This window comes from Dipteris shenzhenensis, chromosome 12 (genome assembly GCF_047967505.1).
Source record: "Dipteris shenzhenensis isolate YYH24624 ecotype China chromosome 12, Dip_SZ_1.0, whole genome shotgun sequence".
NCBI classification, from domain to species: domain Eukaryota; kingdom Viridiplantae; phylum Streptophyta; class Polypodiopsida; order Gleicheniales; family Dipteridaceae; genus Dipteris; species Dipteris shenzhenensis.
In genome coordinates this window covers 50369317-50394770 of record NC_141607.1, presented here as the reverse complement: position 1 = coordinate 50394770, position 25454 = coordinate 50369317, and the positions used below count along the sequence as shown (strand labels likewise).

At 41.1% G+C, this 25454-nt stretch overlaps 1 protein-coding gene across 1 annotated transcript; it reads right to left on the bottom strand.

The window, feature by feature from the left end:
- Positions 1–11282: 11282 nt before the first annotated feature.
- On the bottom strand, positions 11283–20414 carry LOC147896347 (phosphoenolpyruvate carboxylase-like). Its single transcript, XM_087383154.1, has 11 exons — positions 19816–20414; positions 19224–19624; positions 17325–17409; positions 16946–17168; positions 16666–16769; positions 15507–15594; positions 15024–15178; positions 13901–14899; positions 13377–13763; positions 12936–13247; positions 11283–11881 (listed from the first exon to the last, which is right to left on the bottom strand). The coding sequence occupies exons 1-10, from the start codon at positions 19996–19998 to the stop codon at positions 12969–12971; spliced, it is 2904 nt and encodes a 967-aa protein (XP_087239280.1). The 5' UTR covers positions 19999–20414; the 3' UTR covers positions 11283–11881; positions 12936–12968.
- Positions 20415–25454: the final 5040 nt, after the last annotated feature.

The window sequence follows — 25454 nt, the reverse complement described above, 5'->3', positions numbered from 1 at the left end:
TCAAGCACATCAATGTATTCGTGTTCGGACACACATCTTTGTAGGATGCCATCCTTGCCCTTGCAGTATAGTTGGGTTGCTATCAATTGATATGGTGCTGTGTCCCTAATGAGTTTGCGGGCTCTATCCTTCTTAAGGGCATGGCGTAGGGGTAATCCATTTGCCAAGTAGTGTGGCCAATTTTGATGGCCCATTCAGGGATGATGTCGAGGAAGAAGAGAGAAGCGTCTGGGAGATCATCTTCTACTCTCATTGGGGATTCACCTTTTGGGGTTCGTGACTGGTGGTCGGCCAGGACATGGGTTTTCCCTTTATGTCCAACGACTGTGAAGTCAAACTCCAAAAGGATTAGCATCCACCAAAAAGAAAGGTTAAAAATGGTAAAGAAAAACATGATCTATTAAAAAACAAGTGTTTCTATTGTGGATAAAATCATTTTCATTATAATTGTCCACTTTGGGTAGAGCACTTGAAATTCCTAAAGAATAACATGGAAAGGAAAGAGGTAGATTGAGAATTCCGAGCAATTGTCATTGAATCGCTAGATACGGTTGATGCTCAAGTAATCACTTGGTCACAAGGGTCAGTGACAATAGTTGAAGACACTAATGCTTCAAGTAAAGACATAAACTAGAAGGCACAGAAGGAGTTGGCATCTAAGATTGCAAGGGAATTGAAAGGAAAAGCTCCAGTAGTTAAAATGCCCGAGTAGATCTAGAACTCTATTACCGAGTGAGGAGAATCCTTGAAATACAGGTTTAAAGAAGCAGAATCAAATACTTCAATGGGATCTAGCACAGAGCTATCCCGAGCATGGGAAACATTTAAGAACATGCAAGTTATGTTTGACTATATTCCGAGCTAATGCAAATAGCCCCATATTGTCATGACTTCTTTTCTTAGCAAATCAAGGAGTCATCTGAGCAACCAAAGGAAGTGCAATCTTAGCCACCACTATGCCTGAAATTGATAGTCTAGTAGTTGATGAGGAAATACCAGTAATCACTATCAAGATTAAGAAGCAAACTATAAATGGTGTAATAGTGGATGGAGGATCATGATTAATATAATTTTTTAAGAGATTGCACAAAGGCTGAAGTTCAAATCATATAAGCCATTGCCATTTCGAGTGTTTATGGTAGATCAAGAACCAATTAATCCTAAATGCATGTTGCAAGATGTGGCCATTTTGATAGGCGACATCTACTATACACTTAGTTTTATTATGATTGCTATGGAACAACATGCTTAACCAATCTTATTGGGAAGACCCTAGCTGAAGAATGCAAAGGTACTCAATGATTGGGGCACATAAGAAATGACAATCAAGACAGATGGTCAAGATGTGTCTATACCGACCAACCTGTGGAAAGTCCCACCTAAGAATATAGAAGTCAAAGATCCATTTCCATAGGATGATGAATCTCAACTAATGGAGTTTCATATCTTACCTGTTGGTGAGATAGACATTTTTCAAGTAGCCGTTGACATCAAGTAGAAGTTAAAAGATGAGCAAATTGCTAAACAAAAGGATCTCTTTCTGAGCAATTTCAGTGAAGAAATTAAAGGAGAAAGAGAGATTGTTGAAATGCCAGTGACTATCACTCTACTCGGAACTAAACAATTAGTTCGAGAACCAACCCAAGAATTGAATCTTGGAACACAAGATCACCTGACCATGGTAGTGGTGAGTGCCAATCTATCTACCGGGCAACTTGAAATGATAAGAGATCTATTCCCCAGAGACAAGGATGTGTTTGCACGAAGTTACACCAATTTAAGAGGACTTCCTCATGAGTTGTGTCAACTTAAGATACCTTAGTGCCAAATGCTAAACCAATACAGCAACAAAGGTACATGATGAATTTGAACTATGCCAAGCAAGTCAAAGATGAGTTGGATCAACTCTTACGTGTTGGGTTTATGTATGCCACCGATCGTAGTGATTGGATCTTTTCTATTGTGGTTGTGCCTAAGAAAAATGGCAAACTATGAGTCTACGTGGACTATAGGAAATTATATGCTCAAATAGTTCCTGATCCATTTCCCATACCATTTATAAATGGAATTTTGGATCAAGTTGCAGTACATGAGATGTACTCATTTATGGATGGCTATAGTGGGTATAATCAGATTACTGTGGCTCCAGAGGATCAGCCAAAAATTGCTTTTATTACAGACTAAAGTGATGCCTCTTGGATTAATAAATGCCCCATCAACCTTCCAAAAGTTTATGGTTGATTCTTTTTTAGATTACCTTTACTAAGTACATTGCTATTTACTTAGATTATTTATGTGTATATTCCTCATATATCGATCATCTGGGATACCTGGAGAAGTTTTTTCTGAGATGTAGACGAGTAGGTATCTCTTTAAATCCAGCTAAGAGTGTGTTTTATGTCTAAGTTGGCATTCTGCTCGGTCGTGTTATTTCTAAGGATGGTATCAAAAACCAGCCAAGAAAATTTTAAGCCATACAGCAGATGCCTGAGCCTGAGAATTTGACTCAGTTACATTCTTTTGTGGGGTTTATCAATTTCTATCACAAATTCATCAAGGAGTTTTCTAGGACTACGGTGCCCTTGTATGAATTGACAAAAAAGGATGCTATGTTTGAATGGAATGCCGAGTTGATTGTGCTTTTCAATGATTTGAAAAACCGAACGATGGTTGCTCCAATTCTCAAACCACCAAAATAGGATGTCATCTTTCTTGTGCATATGCATGCGTCTGGGTATAATTTGGGTATTATTCAAGCTCAGTCAGATGGTCGATTGGAGTATCCAGTATATTATTTTAGAGCCAATTGCTAACACCTATCGAGTGAGACCACCGAGCGAGAAGCTTTGGGAACAGTATTCAATGTGCAAAAACTAAGGCACTATTTACTCGATAACCAATTTGTGTTTTATGTGGATCATCAAGCCTTGCTTTATCTCATTAATAACACTGTCATTCAAGGATGGCTTGTTTGTTGGATGCTTTTGCTGCAAGAATTCAACTTCAAATTTATTCATTAGCTAGGAAAGAGCCATGTGGGAGCTAACTATTTATCCAGGTTACCAACACCCGAGCAAACACATGGAGTTGATATGGAATTGCCAGATGGTGAATTCTTTGCAATTGATTATTGTGAAAATAAATATGTCGAGTTGGTGGATTACTTATCTAAAGGCACATTTCCTGAAACCATGCCTCGAGACAAATGCAAGCAATTAGCTTTAAAGTCTTGGAAATACACTTTGATTGAAGGACAACTTTATCATCAGTGTTCAGATGGAATTTTGTAGCATTGGGTAATCCACATGAACGAGTTGTCATCTTGTAGGAGGCTCACTTGGGTCCATCAAGAGAATGTTGGGATATCTCAAGGTGTATGCCTCAGGCACACCTTATGTTTCTATGTGTGAGTGCTAGAGGCACAGTTAGGTGCCCACAAGCACAGTTAGGTGGTGGAGAGCCACATAGGATGATTGAGAGAATCTAGGAGCAGATTGAGGAGATGATTGTGGAGCTTTGAGGTCATCAGTGATGTCAGTGACCTTGTATGAGGTGCCTACTTAAGGACCTCTTTCTTCTTCATTCTATAAGCAAGTATTCTGATTTTGTGTCAACTCTTTCAGTGTTCCAACATGGTATCAGAGCCATTTGATCCCCCTTGAGCCCATTTCTGCCACATCATCATCTTCTTCTTCTTCTTCTTCTTCACCATCTCTCCCTCTTCTCCCAAAAATTTGCTTGAGCTTGTTCTCCTTCAATCCTCAACCATTTCCCACGCCCTTTCTGCTGGAGATCCCTCTTGTTGCAACTTCGGGCTGGAAGGAATTAACGAAATACGCGCGCTGCTCGTCGCCATTGCAGAAAAATCATCGAAATTCTCTACTGCAAGTTCTCTGCGCCTGCTCTGTCTTTTCCTAATTCCTTCCAGGGCAAGCTTCTCCGTACCTAGAGCTACCTTGTGCTGAAATCTGAGCAGCAATGGCTGCATATTGAAGGAGAAAACAGAGAAAAACCAGTCGACTTTGTTCAAGAAGGTAAAGGCGACCTGACGCCTATTTTCGCCGCTTCTTCCCAGAGGATCTACTGTGGTATACCAGCTTTCTTTTGCCTCAGAAAGCCCCCTTTCTTTTGCTTTGAAGAGTGTGATATGAGCCCTCCAAGTTCAGCTCTCTAGTTTGACAGTTTCGACATACTTTTGAAAATGATGCTACATAAAATGCTACTCTAGCATTTCTGGTCTTTTGAAGTTTTTAATAACTTCACTACAAGTGTTGCTTCAGTTTTGTTTTGACTTGCTAGACTTGGTTGTGATTGGAAAGTGTTTATTTCATTCACTCCTATGAAGCATGCAAACTAGTCACTACTATTTGCTACATCAAGTGGCTATACTTTGGAAGTATTTCAGTTCTTTTTGCCTTGTAAGAGAGATAGACACTGCCCAATATCTGGGTTAGACCCTCTCATGGCTACTTTATATAATCTTGAGAAGTTCAATGGAAAGGGGTTCCATACATGGCAAATGAAGGTAAAATTTGCATTAATGCGGGAGAACTTATGGGGACTTGTCACACCTACTCCTACCGCTTCTTCTACGGCCTCAAATGCTGGAGAATCTTCAGCTCCGACACGACCGGCAAGGGATCCAGCAAGAGAAGAAAAAGCATATGGTATAATTGCTTTAGCTTTGGGTGATGATTACATACATCATATATCTGACTTGGAGTCTCCATCGGAAGCATGGCAGAAGCTAGATTTGATTTTTGGTGCAAGCTCTCACATATCTAAACTATCACTTAAAATCTCTTTCTTTGAATTAAAGATGGCAAGTGATACTACTTTAGCTGCTCATGTCAACTATATGCGGAGTCTCATGACTCAGTTAGCTTCTATCAACTCTCCTATCACCCCTGATGATGCTATGGCAGTGCTACTTAAGAGTGTGCCTAAAAGTTTTGATCACATTGTTAGCACTTTGAAGAATCTTCCCAATCCAAACCTTGAAGGCATTATCTCAGCTCTCCAAGAAGAAGAAAGACATATGGAGTTAAGGAAAGGCAATGACACTGCTTATGTTATGAAATTCCAGAAGGGCAAGTATTCTCCTTGCAATCACTGTGGAAAGACAAATCACCTTTCAAAGGACTGCTTCAAAGTTAATCCATGCAAGCACTGTGGCAAAAACAACCATAGTGAGAAGTTTTGCAGAGACAAAGCAAAGACAGAAAATGCAAATCTACTTACAGTGAATTTGCCTCCACAAGATGAGGCATCCCATGAAGATTATGCATTTTAAATCATCTCTATGTATGCTCCAGATCTCTCTTTTTATGTCAAGGTACTCAGCCTGGATAGTCCTCCAAAATGAATGAAAATAAACTATTGTGTTTTGTGTGTTTTGTAAACACCTCTGGTCACCTTATGATGTAGGCCATGTGTATGTTTTGTTCCATGGTACCTCTTGCTGACATTGTGTGCATGTACATGCAGGGGAGATAACCATTGGAAGGTCTTTTTGTATCCCTTTTGTTTACCTTACACCCAAGGGAACCCTTGCTAGCATGAGAACCTAGCCATAGATTTATCCTTGACCACCATGAGATGGCATGAGAAACTATGAGACTAGATGTATCCTTGACATAGCCTGAGGCATTTCCTTGAGGGGGGGTTTGTTGGGATATCTCAAGGTGTATGCCTCAGGCACACCTTATGTTTCTATGTGTGAGTGCTAGAGGCACAGTTAGGTGCCCATAAGCACAGTTAGGTGGTGGAGAGCCACATAGGATGATTGAGAGAATCTAGGAGCAGATTGAGGAGATGATTGTGGAGCTTTGAGGTCATCAGTGATGTCAGTGACCTTGTATGAGGTGCCTACTTAAGGACCTCTTTCTTCTTCATTCTATAAGCAAGTATTCTGATTTTGTGTCAACTCTACTCTTTCCTTTCAGTGTTCCAACAGAGAACATTTCCAAGGAGAGTTAACTGCTAGAAAAGTATTGCAAGCAAGATTATGGTGGGACACCTTATTCAAGGATGCCCATACCAGGTATATGCAATGTGATGTTTGCTCAATGTTTGTTAGTGCACTGGACAGTTATTGGCTAATCAGTCTATGCCTTTGCAACCAACCAAGCCCTGGGAAGCCTTTCAACACTGGGGTTTGGACTTTTTTGGACCTTTAAACCATCCAGGTTCACTCAGAATAAGTATATCGTTGTTGCTACTGATTATGCTACTAACTGGACAGAAGCTAAGTCACTCTCAGACAACTCGGTGTCGAGTACAGCCAAGTTCATCTATGAAAATATCATATGCAGGTATGGATTCCCTTTGCAACTTGTTAGTGATCAAGGGACATATTTTCTTAATGATGTGATGTAGTTACTCAAAAATAAATTTAAAATCATGCATACAGTCTCTACTACTTACTATGCTCGTGGTATTGGTGAAGCCGAGTCAACTAACAAGACATTGAAACTCATTCTCACTAAAATAGTGCAATCTACTAAGGATGAATGGGACACCAAGCTACACTCTGCTTTGTGGGCTTATTGCATTGCTTATAAGGTCACTGCAAATATTACACCCTTTTGTATGGCCTCTGTCTTTGAGGTAGTTGCTCCCTTCGAATTTGTTATCCCGAGTCTTTGAGTTGCTATCGAGCATCAATTAGGTGAAGCAGAAGTAATCAGGGGACGATTGCATCAACTAGGCCACTTGGATGAGTTACGCCTCTGAGCTTCCTGGTCACAGATGGTGATACAACATAGAAGGAAGGCCTAGCACAATCGGCACACTATGCCTAAGCATTTGAAGAACGGTATGCTTATGTTACTCTATACTGCTAAATTGGGACCTATCAAAACTAATTTTAAGCTGGGTTGGAATGGACCCTACATCTAGTGGAAGTGTTCGACAATGGGACAGTGCAACTTGTGGATCTGGAAGATAATGTGTTTTTCGAGTTGTACAATGAAAGCAAAGTAAGACCATACCGAGCAATGAGTTTTTCAGACAAACAACACTCGGAAATAAATAACTCGATTGACAATGCCTCGGTAAATGTTTTAAAAGGCAACATGCCAACCAGATGTTTAATTATGGTGGATCAAATGCATCATGTTCCGCCACATGGCATGATTAATATTGAAGGGTTATTAATGTGACTCATCATTCTAAAGCAAGGGAACCATTGACTTGACAGGAACTTCAGTTGCAGAATCTGATCGACCACATTTGGTCAGGAACTCTACTGATCAATTTCACTTGCAAAATTAGTATATGTCATCGTCGTCATCTTCATAGTCTTCAACAGCCATCTCTGTGCTTCCCCTTGCTACCATTTTCACACTTTTGTCGACCTCTTTGAGCCCTCTATCTCCTTGTACTCAGTCTCTAGCTTCATCCTCAGCCACCTTCTTTCTTCACCTCCAGCTGTGTCATCTATGGATAGAGCAGAACGCCAAGATCGCCAGAAGAGAAAATGCAGCTCTCATGTGTCTCCCCCACACCCAATCAAAGATTTCTTTAACGTGGTTCTTACCGGCATTCTAGAAGCTAGTCCTCTTTTGAAGTTCTCTCAACTGCTGCTGCCGTGAAAGGATGTCTATGATGACGAAGAGCTAGCGGAGGAGATCCTGGATTCGTATGATGAGTATGATCACCGCCTCATCATCAACAAAACACACGTTAGGATCACCTCTGATTTCCTGAAGAAGGTTCTCCGGTTGAAGAAGCACACCACTCCTACGAAGTTGGTTGATGGCAAACGCTAAGACACTTATTTTGAAGGAGGAAGCTACTCCGCCTCACAGGGCTACATGATCAACAAGGCGTAGGATGATGGCATGAAGGCCACCTGCAGATTCGCGTCCAAGTTTAGCGTACTAAAGAAGAGCATTGGCTATGCCTCGAGGCAATACGTAGCTTGAGTTGTCACTGTAGTAGAGGACCAGGTTTTGGTCGGTCGACTACTTCGCAATTTTAAGAAGGCATTTAAAAACTAGCTGCGAGCAATCAATAGAGGCAATACCCACTTCAAGCTCGGCCCCCACCTATGCATGCTCTACCATCGGCTGATGTCAGGAAAGTGCCTTGGCTCACGGAGCACTACCTTCAAGTGGAGCTGGACCATCGGGAGCTCCACAGGATGAACAAGAACCTGATCAAGACAACAAGATAAAGGGACAGGCGAGCGCAGTGAGCAAGATCAAGGACAGGGTAAAAAGAAGCAGGAGCAAGAGCAACAAGAAAGGTATATCATTGAGCATCAGGAAGGAGAAAAGGAGAGGAATAGCGATGATGAGGCCACCCCCGAGCCAAAACAGGACAATCAGGAGGCGAACAGTGATGGCACCTCCAAAGGGCAACAAGGAGACTCGGAGGGGAAAAATCAGCAGGGCACCTCTGAAGAGAAGGAAATGGAAGAAGGCAACGAAACAAGGGAATAGGAACCGCCAAAGCAAGAAGCCCGAGCGAGTGATGTAGCCATCACACTAGGCCAAGGTCATCAATTGCTCCTCTTACTCTGCCTCCACCTCCTTTCCCTTCAGAGCCTCGCGTCTATGGAGACATTTCCCCTGGACCCGCTGCTTACAAAAGATGAACATCAGGCCCAGGCTGCCATAGAAAGTCAGTGGCAGGTACTCAGAGAAAACATGGCCCATGTAGCATAGGCACTTAACTACCTGGACAATCACTGCATCCCTCCCTACAATTTGTTTTTACAAGCTAAGTACCGAGAGGAGGTCAAAGTGAGGCACTTAATTTGATTGAGTGGCCCAATTAAGTTTCAAATTTTCATGATTGGGTTCTCCCCAATATGCCATGTAAAGGAAGTGCTAGACTTTTGATTTGTCTCTCTTCCTCTCCTTCTACGTGATGCCGATGTCACTCTCCATGGGATTCTGTGCCTCATATCTTTAGGCATTTCCTTGAAGCTTAAGATTTCCTATTGTTTCCAAGACAAAGGCATTCTGGCTCGTTTTCTGAGTGCTTGTTTTGACAAGCGTTTTTGGCTATTTGGTTTCCATCTTGTAAGGCACGGCTATGATATTTCTTTTACTGGGCGCTATGGACTCTATTGAAAGACCATGACCATTGAGTCTTTCGTGATCCATCTTTGGTTAATTATCAATTCTTACTAGCATCCTTAAGGCAATCATTATATAATTGTTTGCATGTGTGGGATATATATTATCCGACCTTCTTGTCATATAATGATATCTTTTGATCCTTCCTTTCTTGTGCCACTTCGAACCACAAGAGCCTCACCTCGTTAGAATTTCAAATTAGCTAGTTGGATTGTCAAGTAATAGGAAACCAACGAGTTGAAAATTTTATACATGTTAGTTATATTGCCAATCAATTTCAAATAGAATTTTCAAATTTGTCACTTTAATTGTGATGCTTTTTTTGGTTCAAGAACACTCCTTTTTTTTTTTGGAAATATGCCAAATATTATTAATGGGGTGGTCAGCCACTCAAAAATGATCCAATACAAAAATTGCCCCGCATGGGGTCTACATGCCCTAGGCCCACGCTGCCAACAGCAGTAAGGCATGAGACCAGACACTTACCCCACAAAGATGTGAATGCAAACCTCTAGAACTATAGCTAACTAGGGGATCAACCATTTGGATCACGAGACTAAAGCCGTGCAGGTTCCCTCCCACCATAGCCACGAATGTTGATTTTCTATATTAGCAGGAACGATAAGACCACGAAGTACGAAGTATGAGGAACCTTAGCCTTTGCTTTAGTATTCATTTGGGCAAAAGATACTTTTCGCAAAGCATATATGCTCATGCATTCTCTCAACAATGATACATTTTAGGCATGCTTGTATAAAGGTCCATGTATTTGTATAGCTAGGGAAATGAGAATCTAGGTCCATGTATTTGTATAGCTAGGGACTAAGTACCAAGCACAATTGAGACAAAATAGCAATTAATGTTCAATTAATTGGTTTCCTTAAGGATTTGAGAGTGTTCTATTAGCCTCATTTTTGAATTGGCACTCACCATGGCAATAGCACTCTAATGAACATACTAAATGGACAAGAGAAGCCAGCTCTGCCAACAACAAAGATGCTCATAAAATTAAATATTCTAAACCAATTACATTACGTAATAGCATCCTTCCATCTAATGATATTCCATACCTATATTGGGGTATTGAATCTCAAAGAGGGAACTGATGATATTTAGGATGCCATACAAAGAAACATGGCAAAGACTTCTGCATGATAACATGTTAGACACCTAAATCTAGTTTGGTGGTGGCAAAATCGAAGGTAAGATCACCTATGGCAGTGGCAAGATTACGAATGGCAGTTGGGAATCTGTGGATTGTAGATTGCACATGGAAGTCTATATATAAGCAATGAGCATAGAGTCGGAAGAGCATGATGAGAGTTGAGCAAACTATGCATGAGAATGAATTGTGTAGTTGGGTCGGCAAGATAGTGGGATGTCATGTAGGTTAGTTTGGTTTCATGGGCATATCTAGCAATCCATGTGCTCTTGCAACCAGCCCGATAGGGATGAACGTTGGATCAACTCATTTTCAAAAATGTTACAAGTCAAATTCTTACTCTGTTGCTTCATAATCAACCAAGTTGTCTTCTTCATGATACTATTCAACCATGTTCTGAGAACGAGAGTCATAATCCAATTGCAAATCCATAAATTCGTTTCAGAGTGAGATCCTGCATGAAGAGATGGAATCTTCTGCCACAATGGAGCAACTCGTAACAAAATTCAAAAGTTATCCTTCTTGGCAATTGGGATTTGACTTTTGTTCACGCCCAATCACAATCAAGGTTGTAAATAACTCCGAATAACAATCAACGTTGTGAAAAGATTGTAGGTTGGACGTAGAGGAACGAAAGAGCAATCGGCATGCTAGCTAGAGCTCTGGGACAAGATTACTTCCACCATGTTGATGTGACAAAGACAATGAACCATTGGACCACCTTAGAGTCTTTGTTTGGAGCAAAATTGAAGAGCTCCAAAATAGTCTTGAAACAAGAACTGTTCGGACTATGTATGGTTGCAGGAGCTAGTTTGGGCACTCAATCACATGCAAGCTATCTTGAAAAATGCATGCTCTCGATTCCCATGTGGAGGATGAAGATGCAAAGGCAATTCTTCTTTCAAGTTTTTACCGATGCAATGCAAATTTGGTTACAATCCTTCACATGTGTTCTGAAACTTCCAATTTTAATGGGATTGTGTCAATGCTATTAAGTGAAGGATAGGTCATAGATAGCTGATAATAATGCCATTCCTAGAGAAGAGATAGCAGATGCAATGAAACGTTTTGAGAAATTGAAGCTAAAGAATTTCTAAGGCAAACTCAAATGTAAGTGTTGTGGCAAGGAAGGATACTCATCAGAGTTCTTCTACACGTATTGCAAGAGTATCGCCATCTTCAAAACTGATATATGTGTATAAAGATTTTAGGTACAATATATATTAGGTAAACTGCTCATAGGTATAACTTCCCACAAAAGAAAGACATTGTTACAATCATTCACGACATCTGCAAAGAATTTGAGATGCCAGATACACCAAAGGTGCTGTGTGACGTGGGCTCTTGTTTGAGGATTTTGTTGCCGCTGTATATACTCATCATTTTCCGGAAATTCCCTCAGACAGCTTCCAGTTGCAATGTTATTATGAAACAGGAAAAAGCCTGCAATGCTCTTATTTCCAGAAAAAATGGAACAAGGAATCTCCTCTCTATGTCCACCACTGTATCACTTTGAAACTTATTTCAGGATCTCACTACTGCAATTCAGGTTACTTAATTTCTCTTTGAAATAACCATAAGTTTCCTGATGGTGCTGCATTGAAACGCCAGACCACAGCTGCTGCATTGACTGTTCAGTCAGGACACCAGAATCAAGAGAATTAAGATCACTCCCTCCACACTATCTGCTTTCCAAAAGAACCATATATAACATTGTGATACAACTGAAAACTCAATGCGAAGTTTTCTTTTCCTAGGACCAATTATAAAGAACCAATAACTATCTATGCTTCCTTTTATAATCAAACCAAAACACATTAATTTTTCTTCTGATAAGACATAAACCTAGTGTATAGCCTTTGAACCTAGAGAGCAAGAGGAAAACAAGATCAGTATGCCTTGCAAGTGTATGCAACTTAAAGAGATATTGTGAAATATAATAATCCCAAACAAATAGAAGAACCGTGTGAGTTATTTAATCCAACCAATATTTTAAGGATGTGCCCACGTTTTTTAGTAAAGGGCTGTTGAGAAAGCATATGGCCATACCTGCTCCCATTTGCGCTAGGCAGAACTTCCTCACATTGCCTTCTTATCAAAGGTTACATAAATTCATGACCCCATAGGGGAAGTGGAGCACTAGGCATTGTTTAGGTGCCATTAGGACTAGGCATTGTGCTAATAGTTTCATAAAACCTTGACAATCTCTTTAAGAGTATAGTCAAATATACGATACCACCAAGAGAAAATAATCTAAATTCCTTCAACAAGTCAAGAGTGTGTCTACAACACAGCTTGATCCATTAAAGTAGTGCTCCGATTGTGTATAGCACAGCCAAATAAAGGCTGTAGAAATTTGTCATATGAAGTTTTATTAATTAAAAGGTGGCTTTAGCCTAGTGGTTTGAGTGTTGGGCTTCCAACCCTCAGGTCATGGGTTCAAGTCTTGGAGGCTGGGGCATGGAGTCCTAGCTTGTGGTTGGGTGCGTGTGTGGTTTGCGTGAGTGCCACAGCTGTGGACCCATTGCCCACCGGTCTAGGGCGGGGTGCCCCTCAAGTGCGTGAGTGGGGGGTGGGAGTGTTCCAAAAAATAAAATTAAAAATTAAAAATAAAAAGGTGGCTTTATGCTTAATTCAAAATAGAAACTTGCCCTTTGAATCACAACAGTTTAAACGAGAGTTACCAGTCAAAAAAGTTTTGAAGCAGGCCAACACCCTCATCCAGTATTTTGCATACCAGCTGCAATGCCTTTCATGGTCAATATCACAGTATCCTCAAGCCCTGGAGCATATTCGCTAGTGGTATTTAGTGAAACTAGCTCAGCAGCAGAATTCCTAGACTTCATCATTGAAGGAGGAGGCTCAATTTGGCCATCACGCATCTTCTTTAAAGTATATGCCTGCTGTATATTTAATGTAGTGATGTATGGATCCCGCAGTATCAGCCGCTGCTTCAAATATGGATTGCCCTGCAAGATTTCATCATGTCCTGCCACCTGCAATAAAAACCATTCAAAAGCTTGCCAGTAAGTCTTTATGTTGTGCTATTTCTTCCATGTAACATATCCTGATTATTAGCACTTCGCAGCTAAATAAAATAGTGGGTTTCGGATTTGAGCTCATACTTTCAAAAGAAGATCTTTTGTCTCCTCATACTTTGCTCGTAGTATGTTACCAAAAAACTTCAGCTCATCACTGACGAGAAGTTTATCATACAGAGCTGTGATGCGAGGATCTCCCTTTGCAAACACCATTTCCACTAAATCAATCGTTACCCTGAAGAAAGGCCATTCTTTGTACATCTCCTGAAGTACTTGCAGGTTGTTAGGGTCCTTCTTCATCACTGACTTAAAAGCTGCACCAAAACCTAACCAGACTGGTAGGTGAAATCTCGTTTGTGTCCAGGCAAAAATCCATGGGATAGCACGTAATGATTCAATGCCCCCGTTGGGTTTTCTCTTTGAGGGTCTGCTTCCGATGTTCATACGCCCATACTCGAGCACTGGTGTTGCCTGGCAACAAAGAGATGAGGATGAGACAAACCTAGAAACAGAACAAGTATCAATTGAGACAAAATCCTGCAAACTATCTCTGCTAATTTCTAAAATACATCCATGTATGTAGAACTAAAAAAGGAACATGCTCTTACCAGATTAAAATACTCCATAAACCTCGGTTCCTTGAAAACTATTGACCGATATTCCTCAGTTGAAATGAGAGCCATTTCATCCATTAAGGCCCGCCACTCAGGCTTGGGTTTTACAGGGGGATGCATTCCATGCTCCAATGTTGCAGCAGTAAAACGCTGCAGTGTGCGAAAACACAAATGTTCTTCACCGAACGACTGCTCAATCACTTCGCCCTGAATAGTCACTCGCAAAGAGCCATGAACTGTATCAGGGGGCTGAGACAATATAGCAAGATGTGTAGGACCCCCCCCTCTTCCTACTGTACCTCCACGTCCATGAAACATGTTCAACTTAACACCATATTGTTTTGCAACTGCAATAAGATCCTCTTGAGCTTTGAACAGCTGCCAGGCAGCTGAAAGCCGACCAGCATCCTTCCCTGAATCGGAATAGCCTATCATAACTTCCTGTTTACCATTTATGCGACTCCGGTACCAATCGATTGAAAACAGGCGAGATAAAACAGCAGGTGCAGACTCCAGATCTGCAAGCTTCTCAAACAAAGGAACAACTCGCAAAGGGTGAGTCACCCTGCACTCCCTCTGCAAGAGCTCAACTGATAAAACATCGGAAGGGGTCATGGCCATAGAAATGATATAAGCTCCAAACGAGTCAGGTGGCAGCTCTGATATTACATGAAAAGTTTCAAGCACATCGTGTATCTCATTGGTTTTTGGTAGATCAGCACCAAAGAGCGGGCGTTTCCCCCTGAGTTCTGACAGCAACCACTCCTGCCGTTGCTCTTCTGACCAGTCTTTGTAGGAGCCAATTCCCAAATGGATTGTGATGGCATCCATTACATCTGTATGCCTGTCAGACTCTTGCCGGATGTCTAGCTTCACTAGGCTTAACCCAAAGCATGAGACCTGGCGCATAAAATCAAGGAGACTACCATCTGCAATTGGTTTGTCACCAGTTGAACAAAGTGATCGGTAGCACAGTTCCAAAGGTTCGAGAATCTGAAGAATCGATAGCAACAGAAACAACACAGTAAGACAAGACTACCACCAAATAGCCAAGTAACATGCTACAAACTCTCACAGACAATACATAATACTTGCTGTGTGAACAAGAACCACAGACCTGATCAACAGAGGTGAAAGTATCTTCCTCTGGTATGTCAGACTTCACAGATGAAAGCAACTGACGCATGCGCTCCCTCGTGTTGTACAATCGATCCCGTACATTTCCTAGTACGACTCGAAATGGCTCATTGGGCGGAATTTTCTTCCAGAACTCTGCAAGTAAGAACTTAGCTCAGTCAATCACACAAAAAAGAAAACATCAATGCCAACTTGATTATTTCCAACACCCTCTATACTTGCAACAGTTTAAACAGTGTCTTTAGTAAGGTTCAAGACTAGAAACCTTTGTTATTAGACACCCTCATCTACAGAATTTCTTTACACATGTAGCAACTTAACAACTTTCATAAAACAAATAAATGACATTTTCCAATTTTAATTATCTAACCTCTCAGAGAGCTGAGTCATTGCAGAAGAACTATAAGTTTTAAAGATCAAAATGATGTTAAACGTCCTAATGAAAGGCAGAGCATGCTCTTACCCATGTAATGCTTTGCATCCTTCCTAGAAGATGCCTCTAGCAGCTGGACTCTAGCCCTGAGCTCCTCACCGCAGCGCCACATGGAGAGCTGCAAAAGGATCGAAGACGAGAGAAGTCAGAACTTTAGAATCGCTTTTTGCAACCACCCCAGTGTCCCCAAAAAAAGGAGAAAAAGAAGAAGTATAAAATCATTCAAAAAAGAAAATAAGTATAATAATCATTCAAGAAGAAGAAGTGTAATAATCATTCAAGAAGAAAAGGTAAAATAATCATTCCAAAAATAAAATGCTCGAGTATAACAGGATTGCACAAAAGAGCAATAACAATAACCACTGCATGACTTCTGGTTCTATACACAACTATAATGCAAAGTGAGGAAGTTAACTGCCAAAGGCTCCTTGAGGTATTCCAGAAGGGAAAAAGAATGTGGTATGTTTTGTACCTTGGAAACTGAGAATCAAAGACACAAATCAAAACTTTTGCACCTATTCGGCAAAAGAGTAAGAGGTGGTGGGGGCACCAAAGAGAGTAAGGAGGTGGGAGGACTGCAAGGGCTGCACGCAAGCATGGCAGTTTCACACAATGTATTGTATATCTCAGCAGGATTTCCCCACCTCTCCATTTACAATCATATTACTATTTTACCCTCACTCACCACCCCATAAGCTGCTCCCAAGAGATTCCAGCGGGATGAACAATGCACTTGTCATCACCATGCCATTCCCTCTCTTCCCCTGGCCAAACAATCCCTCTTGACGAGCAGCCATCTCTTCCTCCCATCTCCACATCTGTGCAACAGTATCTTTCCCCCCTTACCTTCAAGCCTGCAAACCGCAGTGACAATGCCTTGGAAACATATTTGGCACACTAAAAATCACAACATGGCCCTGGACTATCTCTACTAACTCTATGAGCAAAGCACTTAAGACTATTGAGGACCAGATGGCCAGAAGTATGTTAAAGATTAATGGCCCCGATTATGAAACAGAACATATCTTCACAATCCTCCAAATGAGTCTCCTTTCAACTTGGTTAAGGCTATTCTGCTTACCCAAATCCTCAATTCATCAAGATGTATGCCACAGTTACAAATAATCAAGTAAATATTGCAGAAACCTGATAGCATGTGTATGAAGAAATTCCTTCAGCTGCAACTCACCTCAAACATTAAATCCTCTATCTGTGAGAAATATAGGTTTGACGCCATCAACCTTGCTAGCAGACACACATCTCTTGTAACTTCCGGTGTCACTCGAGGGTTACCTGAACAATTTATGGGGAGGGTTAATCTTATCCAACAAGGTTTCAATACTGCCATAATTGAATATCGCCTGTGACTACAAACAGGAAAGACCCTATAGATACCCTTTCCTTTATAGCTGGAGCAAAGGATAAACCAAGGCAAATCCTATTGACACACGAAGTTACAGAAAATTTACCATCCCTGTCACCTCCCATCCAAGATGAGAACTGTATCAAAGGCACATTATAGGGCAACCTCTCATCAACGCCAATATTGCTGAGAGCAGTATCCACACGGCGTAAAAACTTGGGCAATCCGTTCCAAATTGTTTCATGAAAGTAGCTCATCCCAGCACGCATCTCATCTTGTGGAGCAGGAGGAGTACGTCTAATTTCATCTGTTCGGAATGCAGCATGAATCTACGATAACAGGGAAGTATGATATAAAAACCTGAACTTGGAAAAAACTCATAGACAAAGAAGAAGCAGCTTCTTGAAGACCCACAAATATTGTTTGACACGCATTACAAAAAGAAATGAATGCAACATGACATAGGTACAAAAAAATTTCCTCACTTCTCTTTGCAGAGCTTCATCAAGCTCATGCTTTTCATCAGGGGTGATGCCTGGCTGATATAGTTGAGATAAACAGTTGCGGATTCTGAAACCAAAGACACTTGTCAGTAATCGTTGCATCACAGACTCCAAATAAATATGTTCAGCGTTGTCTTTGTGAGGTCCACTCATAGATCTTCCAAGATAAATTTCTACTTCCTACCATGCACATCATTCATAGGAATCTCCATAGATATTTGATTTTGTAAGATAAATGGTTCCGACCTTAGAAACTACAGATTTAGATACATGTCAAAAAGAAGGGAAATGAAAGTGCTTTCCAAATGACTTTCTGCAAGAAATGGAACTACAAACTTAACCGTAAATAGGTGCAACTTTAATATATGTGGATTTAAACAGAGCGAACATGCTAAACTTCTAAAGCTTTTGGAGGGGATAAACTGATCGTGGCTGAGAAATGTTTCTTTAAGGCACAGACACCCTACCCCATCCTGCTGGCTGAAACAGGTATGATACCTCTAAAAGGGGAAGCATTGTGTCAATTCATGGCATACCTCAACAAAGTCGAGAAGATGAATGACACTAGGATACCACACAAAGCGATGGAAGCTACACAACTCACGGGTTGGCACAGAGAGGGGATGAAGTGGATGGAATCCTGGGGTATAACTACCGCTGATATACCAGAAGATGCATGTGAAATAAGAGAGATTGTGACGCAGAAAATGGTACAAAAACTATGGCAAAACCCAGGGACAAAAATGCAGTTTTATAAACAAGAAATTAACTCAATGGACGGTTATGGAATGCAAAAATACCTTGGGGAAGACATCAACATTTAAAACACATCTGATCTGCAAAATCTGAGGTAGAGAGGGGTAGATGGGCAAGACCTGGAATCCCAAGAGAGGAAAGAATCTGCAAAATCTGCCCCATAGGAGAAGTAGAAAATGAGCAGCATGTACTCCTCAGATGTAGAGAATACGCACACATCAGAGAAGGCTATGGGGAAAGCAAAGGCCTAAAGAAGCTGCTGGAGCAGCCAGCCAAAAAGCTAGGAAGCTACTTAAAGGAGGTTTTAGAACATCGCAACAAGGTACTGGGTCTAGCTCACAAGCTAGCCCAACAAGTACTCAGTACATGACAAAGCTGTAAGATGTTTCTCTTCACTGGATGTAAGGGATCACTATTAGTTAGTAGTGATAGCCAGTCCCATAGATCCTGAAGGGTCTCATGCGGACTTTAATACAATCATATCATATCATCTGTGTGTGTGTGTGTGTGTGTAAACTCTTCCTTGTTTTCTATGTGTGTTATTGTGTTATATTCCATTACAGCTGAATCCTTGTTTTCTCTCTGTGTTATACTCCATTAGAGCTGTGACCTTGTACCTTTATGTGGTCTGTACACCTCCTCTTTTTGTTCTAGATATCTTCCCTATCTAGACGCTTCTACACTAGCTGAATTGCTCTCTCTCTCTCTCTCTCTCTCTCTCTGTGTTCGTTCTTTCTTTCTTTCTTTTCTCTTGCTCTGAGTCACTGTCCTCCCAAAATGAATAAGATGATAGCTTTAGGGAGTGAATGAAGAACATGAAGGTCAAGAAAAGCATTAGTCTACAATGTGGGAGCCAGTAGAAAACATATTTATAGGTGAATAACAACATCAATTAACTGGACCGTTTTTGTCATCAGCGCCAATGGTGGGTGTAGTTTCTGTAAGCACTCCGGAGGTGAAGGGAGACTCAGCCATGACGAAGGCTAATTAAAAGGTATCAGACACGTCAAAGTTCAGACAGCTTTAGCTGTTTCTAAACCATTTTGCTGAGAAAAGAAACACTACTTAAATAGAAAGAGCACAGCATTAAAAGGCAGAACGTGTGTCCAATTAAAGACCACATACCGTCCGTGCTTCTGAAGCAGTGACCGACGGACTGATTGTGTGGGATGGGCTGTCAAAACTAGGTCCACTGTTTGATTTTTCAAAGCCTCAAAAATCTGTTTAGGTGACTTCCGTAGCTCATAGACAAGCCTTCTGAACGTCTCATCGATATCCGATTCGGTTAACGCACAATTCTCGTCTCCAATGTCTCCAGTTTTGTGTTTTAAGCGTCGACGATGAGCTATCTGCACTTCCTCTGCCAAGTTTGCCAGGTTTAACATGTGAGAGAACGAGCTCGCGACGACAATTGAATTCCCTGGATCCATGCTATTCAGAACGTTGCCTAGCTCCTTGAGCTTTTGTGGGTCGAAATCACCCTCGGGATTGCTGTACTCTCCTGCAAGTTCATAGCATTTTTGAACCTGGAAAAGAAGAATTTAAAATGTGACGTGCTGATAAATATCCGATCGCCATGCCACAAACTTTCACAACCCTGCCAACTACGAATTTGCATGTTTGTTTAGAACTAAGGAGATCCAGCCAGATTACGCGATGCTTCACGTCAAAACCCAATCACCAAGAAGATGCAAAAAGCAAAGGGGAATCAATTTACCGTCTCCTTCATCTCTTCCCCTTGTAGATCCTGAACAACATCGAGAAATCGATCAAGCAACAGAGCATCATATTCCACGAGCTTGTCATCCTCTGAAACTTTATCTGGGACTAATTGCCTCATATGTGCATCAATAGATTTGTAAGAAACCAAAGGATTCGAATCCATCTTGTCCAGAACCATCGCAACGCTTAAAACGTTTGAATTAACGTATACCAACAATGTGACTGGCTGAAGAAGCAGTACGAAGCTGGACGTAGCGGGTAAGTAAGATGGTTGGATGGATGCATGCGCCCAAATGCAAATGTAGTGGTTTTATGGCAAAAAGATGGAAGGTTGGAGGTTGAAGGATCAAGCAAAATCTACCGAAAAGCAAATCTAAGCAAGACAAATCGACCCAAAAACAAATCTAAGCAAGAATTGCAGCATGCATGATGAGCAAAACCGAGATTTTGCAGAACAGAGCGTGAAATCGAATTGGGCATACGAAGCTGCTCATTTTGTGTTTTTGCAAGAGTCTTGTTTTGAGTTCTCTAAACCCAGAATATCCTACCGCATATGCCAGCATTTTCTTCCTTCTTAATTTATCCTTTTATTTATTCCTTCCTTGTGTCAAACTCAACCCATTTGGCCTTTTATCTATTTCTTCAACCTTCACGTTTCGGAATCTGTTGCCATCAATTATTCGAGCCTTTTGCCGCCCCCCCAACCTTTGCCCATGAGATTCTCACGTGCCTTTGGTTCTGTTGTTGGTGAACCTCCTATGATCACTTTCGCACCGTGCAAAAAGTGTTCATCTAAAACCTGTAAACTATCCACAATAAACTTGCAGAGAAAACCTGTAAACTATCGAAAATTAACCTGCAACTTTTTCATTCTCACCTGGGAAAAATATTTTATTTTAAGGTAGTTCAGTTATATTTTAGCTGATAAACCTGCAAATTATCAAGGAAAACCTCCAAAATTTTGAAACCCCCATTTGTTGAGAAAAATGTTTTGTGTGAAAACCGCAAGCAAGAGCAATTGCACACTTGTCTAGTCCCCGTGCTACCTTCTAAAGTAAGGATGGGCTAGTTCACCTTTTCTTCGAGGGCATACACTCACATGATCTTTAGTTGTGTAGGGCCCATGTGAATGAGGCATTCCACTACCCTGAATTGAAGATTTAATTAGTAGAGAATGGAAGGTGGAGAGGTTGAGGGATTCCCCACTTTTCATTGATGGGGCCAACTCCAACATATGTATGCCACTTAGAAAGAAAATCCCATGGATAAATAGATTAAGGAATAAATATGAAAGCTTAAGTGACCCTTATCGAAATTCATCATAGTTCATATAAAAGATAACAAGGTCCATTTATGCAATTTTAGTTTTTAGTGAAGCCATTGAAGTAACTTTGTATGACTTATATTCATCCTATGCAAGGCGGTGTGAAATGGATATGCCATTGTCCTAAATCACATTGATTATGGAAAAAACGTAAGAATAAGACAGAAAATTTTATGGTTATGAGTCTTTCACTTGTCATGATGAGTCTTCCCCTCTTCTCACTACGTATTCTTCACATTCATTCCCAACTTATCTCTTCCTCTTCGTCCTCCTCCTCCTTCATAATGGTCCCAACATTTTCCTTTATATAGAAAATCATTTGTGACTTGCAAACCTCTAAACTTCCAACAATGAGAAACATGGATTGCAAAATCCTAGGTGTCATCCTATTCAAATTCCAAGAAAAGGGATTGCCAAGGCCATGACATCATGCAAACGTAATTGGTTGTCATTTTCTTGAAAAGGCTTCTTGTCACACTGAGAGGGACTCCCTATTACCTTGCCATTATTATTCGTCTCCTCCTCCCCCTCCTCTTCTCTCTATTGAGTTGTTTTCCTCGTCTCTATTGATGGGACACACATGGTTAAGAACACCACTAAGATTGTCCAAGTTGTTCGCACAGTGTCATGCCTTGCACACAACAATAAACGTTGGACAAAGTATCATTCCGTTGCACATGATGGAATGTGTAGCGCCAAAGCATCTTGACTAACATTTGTTTGTCAAGCATATGGGAACTTCCTTCATTCATAGGCATCTCTTTATTGCAATCAAGATGATTCTTCGTTGGTGGGACGTCCTTTCTTGGTGCATCCAAGGATTCCATGCTTTCACTACCACTTTCTTCATTATTGATGTACTATAATATGAGCTTTCAAAACATGTAGTACTCTTGTCAATATCTAGGTCCCTTTGGAAATAAAATATAATTGCCTTTAGTGCAGCATGCCAGTCCATATCCAGGAATAGATATCATTGCAACAAGGTGACGTTTGGGTCAATAATTACATATAGTAGCTCAAGTGCTACATCCTAGTTGTTTGCACTGAGCTTGAAGTATTAGAGGAGTATTAGTAGCAAAAGTGGTAAGAAAAGACAAGTGAGAGTATGCTAATAATTTATTATATTCCACAATTGGACCAACGTGAAATATGGTGTAGGCTTCTTTAAATTTATCCCCTTCATTTATTTATTCTTAAGTTGTTTTTAATATTTATTTATTCTATATATGCAACTTAAAGCACACAAGTAATCATTCAAGAAGTATAAACATGCGTTGGCAAATTCAAGAGGTTAGAAACTATTGACTCCCCTTTTTATGCATGATTGATCTCATTTCCCACCTCTTCAAGCATTTGTCACGACCTTAGCCAAGGCTTGAAAGATCACAATGCCAACTAGAATTGCAAGCATGCATCATTGCAAAGCACATTTAATTGATTAAATATGCTTTGTAAGATAGGTAATCATTACATATTCTCCTTTATGCCTTAGTTCTACCTTGAAATATAAGATAGGGAAGTATCTAAGTCAAGATGTAAAGGAAGGAGGTATTCACTATTGCCTCTGCAAGATGCAAGAGCATAATCCATTTGGGATGCATTTAATAGCACCACCTCAAGCTCACTTTGACTACATTAAGTTCCTCAATAAACTTTTAGAGGTGTTTAAAACCAAATCTTGTCGCTTATCTATTTGATTAGAGTGTTATTGTGCGTTTTTTTTAAAATAAATTTAAATGCCGATTGTATTAGAAGGTGGTTAGCCTTGTAAAAAAACAAACCCTTATACAAAAATTGGCCTACACTGGGGCTGCCTACCCATGGCCCATGCTGCAAGCAACACGTTTGCAATGATCAGTGAAAGCTAGCCAATCATCTGCCCCGACTGGACTACTGTTATGGATAAATTTGTCTAAGGGAAAAAGGCATAAATATGAGTGTGTGTTTGTATGTGTGGCAATAGTATAATAAAATATGGTGTGCATAGGGCCCAAGGTTGAGGTGGCACAGGGCATGACCATGTGCCACCCTTCCATGTAAGAGGACCCATAAGGTGTGTTGTACATAATCCATGGTAGTAATATTATAAAATGTTAAGGTGGCATGGCTCCTCCATGTACCACCCCTCCACCTAGGCGGTCCCATGCCTGCATTTAGTGAGATATGGCCCAAAGTCCATGGGAGAAGTAACATAAAATAGGTGGAAATGGATATTATATTGGGTTATTCCCTCCATATAGGATAGGCCCATGTAGGGGAGGTATAGAAGGTCCAAGAATGCAAGTTAAATAATGGGGAAAGTAGGATGAGGTGGCAAGATTCCTTGTGCCAACCCTCCACTTGTCCTCCTAGATGTTTGAACATATTATAAAATTGGGAAGAGACCAAGGGAGTATTATAGACTTGGGATATGGGAGTTGATATATGTGGAAAAATGTGGCCAAGCGTTATCGCACACAATTGAGAGTGCGTAACCACCTAGCCCATATGGGAGACTCTTCCACACACACCATGCATGTGGGAGGATGCATTTATTGGGAGAGACCCCCCTCTCTTGGCTATGAAAGGAGGGGGCTATTTCTTGATGAGACACGCTCATTCTTGTAAAGCCACCTAGCTAGTACTTTGATATTTCCCCCTCATCCTTCCTTTCAAATAAAGCATGGCCCTCCCATGACAATGTTTCGCCCTCACGTCCTCCATTCCTCTATGGCCCTTGAGCGTCGCCATACCTATCCTCTAGCCTCTTGTCTTGATTTCTTTTCTAGGTAACAGAAATGGTATGGCTGCTGGGATCGAAATCTCCACGGCTAGTGGTGTAAAATCTGTTACTCCTATAATTGGGTGCGGCTCCGCGGCCTCTATCATGTGCAGTTCTCTACTTTTGCACCTCCAAACTATGTGCCTTCCCTGTCTCTACGATTGCAAAACCTCCCTGCTTCTGCACTTCTAGTCTGCCTGCTTTCTGCTCACGGTTCATATGTGTATTCTGGCTGGCGAATCTTCTGCTCGTACCGATCGTATCTACAGAACTGTAACATCTGTGCTCCCTCTGAGCTGCTACTCGCGTCCACTGTGTACACCCATGTGCATCGCGGATAGATCGCGACGGTTTTCTGGGCTCCTGCGTCTTCTGGTCGTGGACAGTTTTTCTGGGTTTCTGCAAAATTGTAACAGATCCCACGCCCCTCTCTCTCCTCTCCTTCTCTTTCTCCTCTCCTCTCCTCTCTTTTTATTAAAGAGTGGGATTTGAACCCAAGACCTCCCCCTTCACAAAAGGGAGACTTATCATTGGGCCAACAAGTAGGAAGTGATGAAAATGTAATGACTTTTGCTTATATATTAAAATTTCGGGAAGTGTAACTCTCTAACCGTGGGGCGTTTACTCTTGCTATAAAAAGCAAAAGTTCACTTCACGGATGCACGCCACACGAGGAGGGTGGATATTTATGTCACTTCTCGACGAGTTTAAGGATTTGGTGCCTAGTCCTCCGCGCCTTACGGCTACCAATGGGCGAGATCTCTTTCTTGATCTTCATGTCGATCTGCAACAACTGATCATACAGTGCATTGCTCAAGGAGACGACAGGTGGGATGATACACTGTGGATGATTCAAGGTGAAGAACTAATGATACGCTGGGAGGACTTTGATTTCAATTCTACTCATTGTACGGTGATCGAGCTACTTGCTGCTCCGGAGGTAATTAAAAGGTGTCCTTCTTCGAAGGGTGGGATGCTCCCCAAGCTTGGGGGGAGATTTTGCGCATCTGCTTATTAATTCCTGTGGATAAGCTTGTCTTGAATGGTTTATTCTCAATATCACTACAAAGGTTTTTAGGGCTCGGCTATGGTTGGTAATGTTTTGACCAAGGAATCCATTTGTACCTAATCATTGTGCCTCATTTTGAGCTTCAAGTTGTAATTCTTTTTTGTCTAAAGATAAACTATCAACAAAGGATTGCAAGTTTATTTGGTGCTGAATGTTTGGCTCAAGTATTGAATTCTCCCCACCCTCTCCTTCTACCTATCTTGGACTACCGAGAAACTTGGGATGTCCAAATTTTAGTCTTGGTGTGATGACATCTTGGATCCTTCAATTTGATGGAGCTTACAAACCTTCGACCAAGGCTGCTGGCGTGGGTGTGAAGCTCACTTCACCAGGCAGTGAGGAGTATTGTTATAGCAAGTCTGCACCTGCAAGTACTTGCAACCAAGCTGAGTACTCGGCACTCATTTTTGGACTACAAAAGGTACAAGAGCATTGCATCAAGCAACTTGAGGTGCAAGGAGATTCCCAACTAGTGTG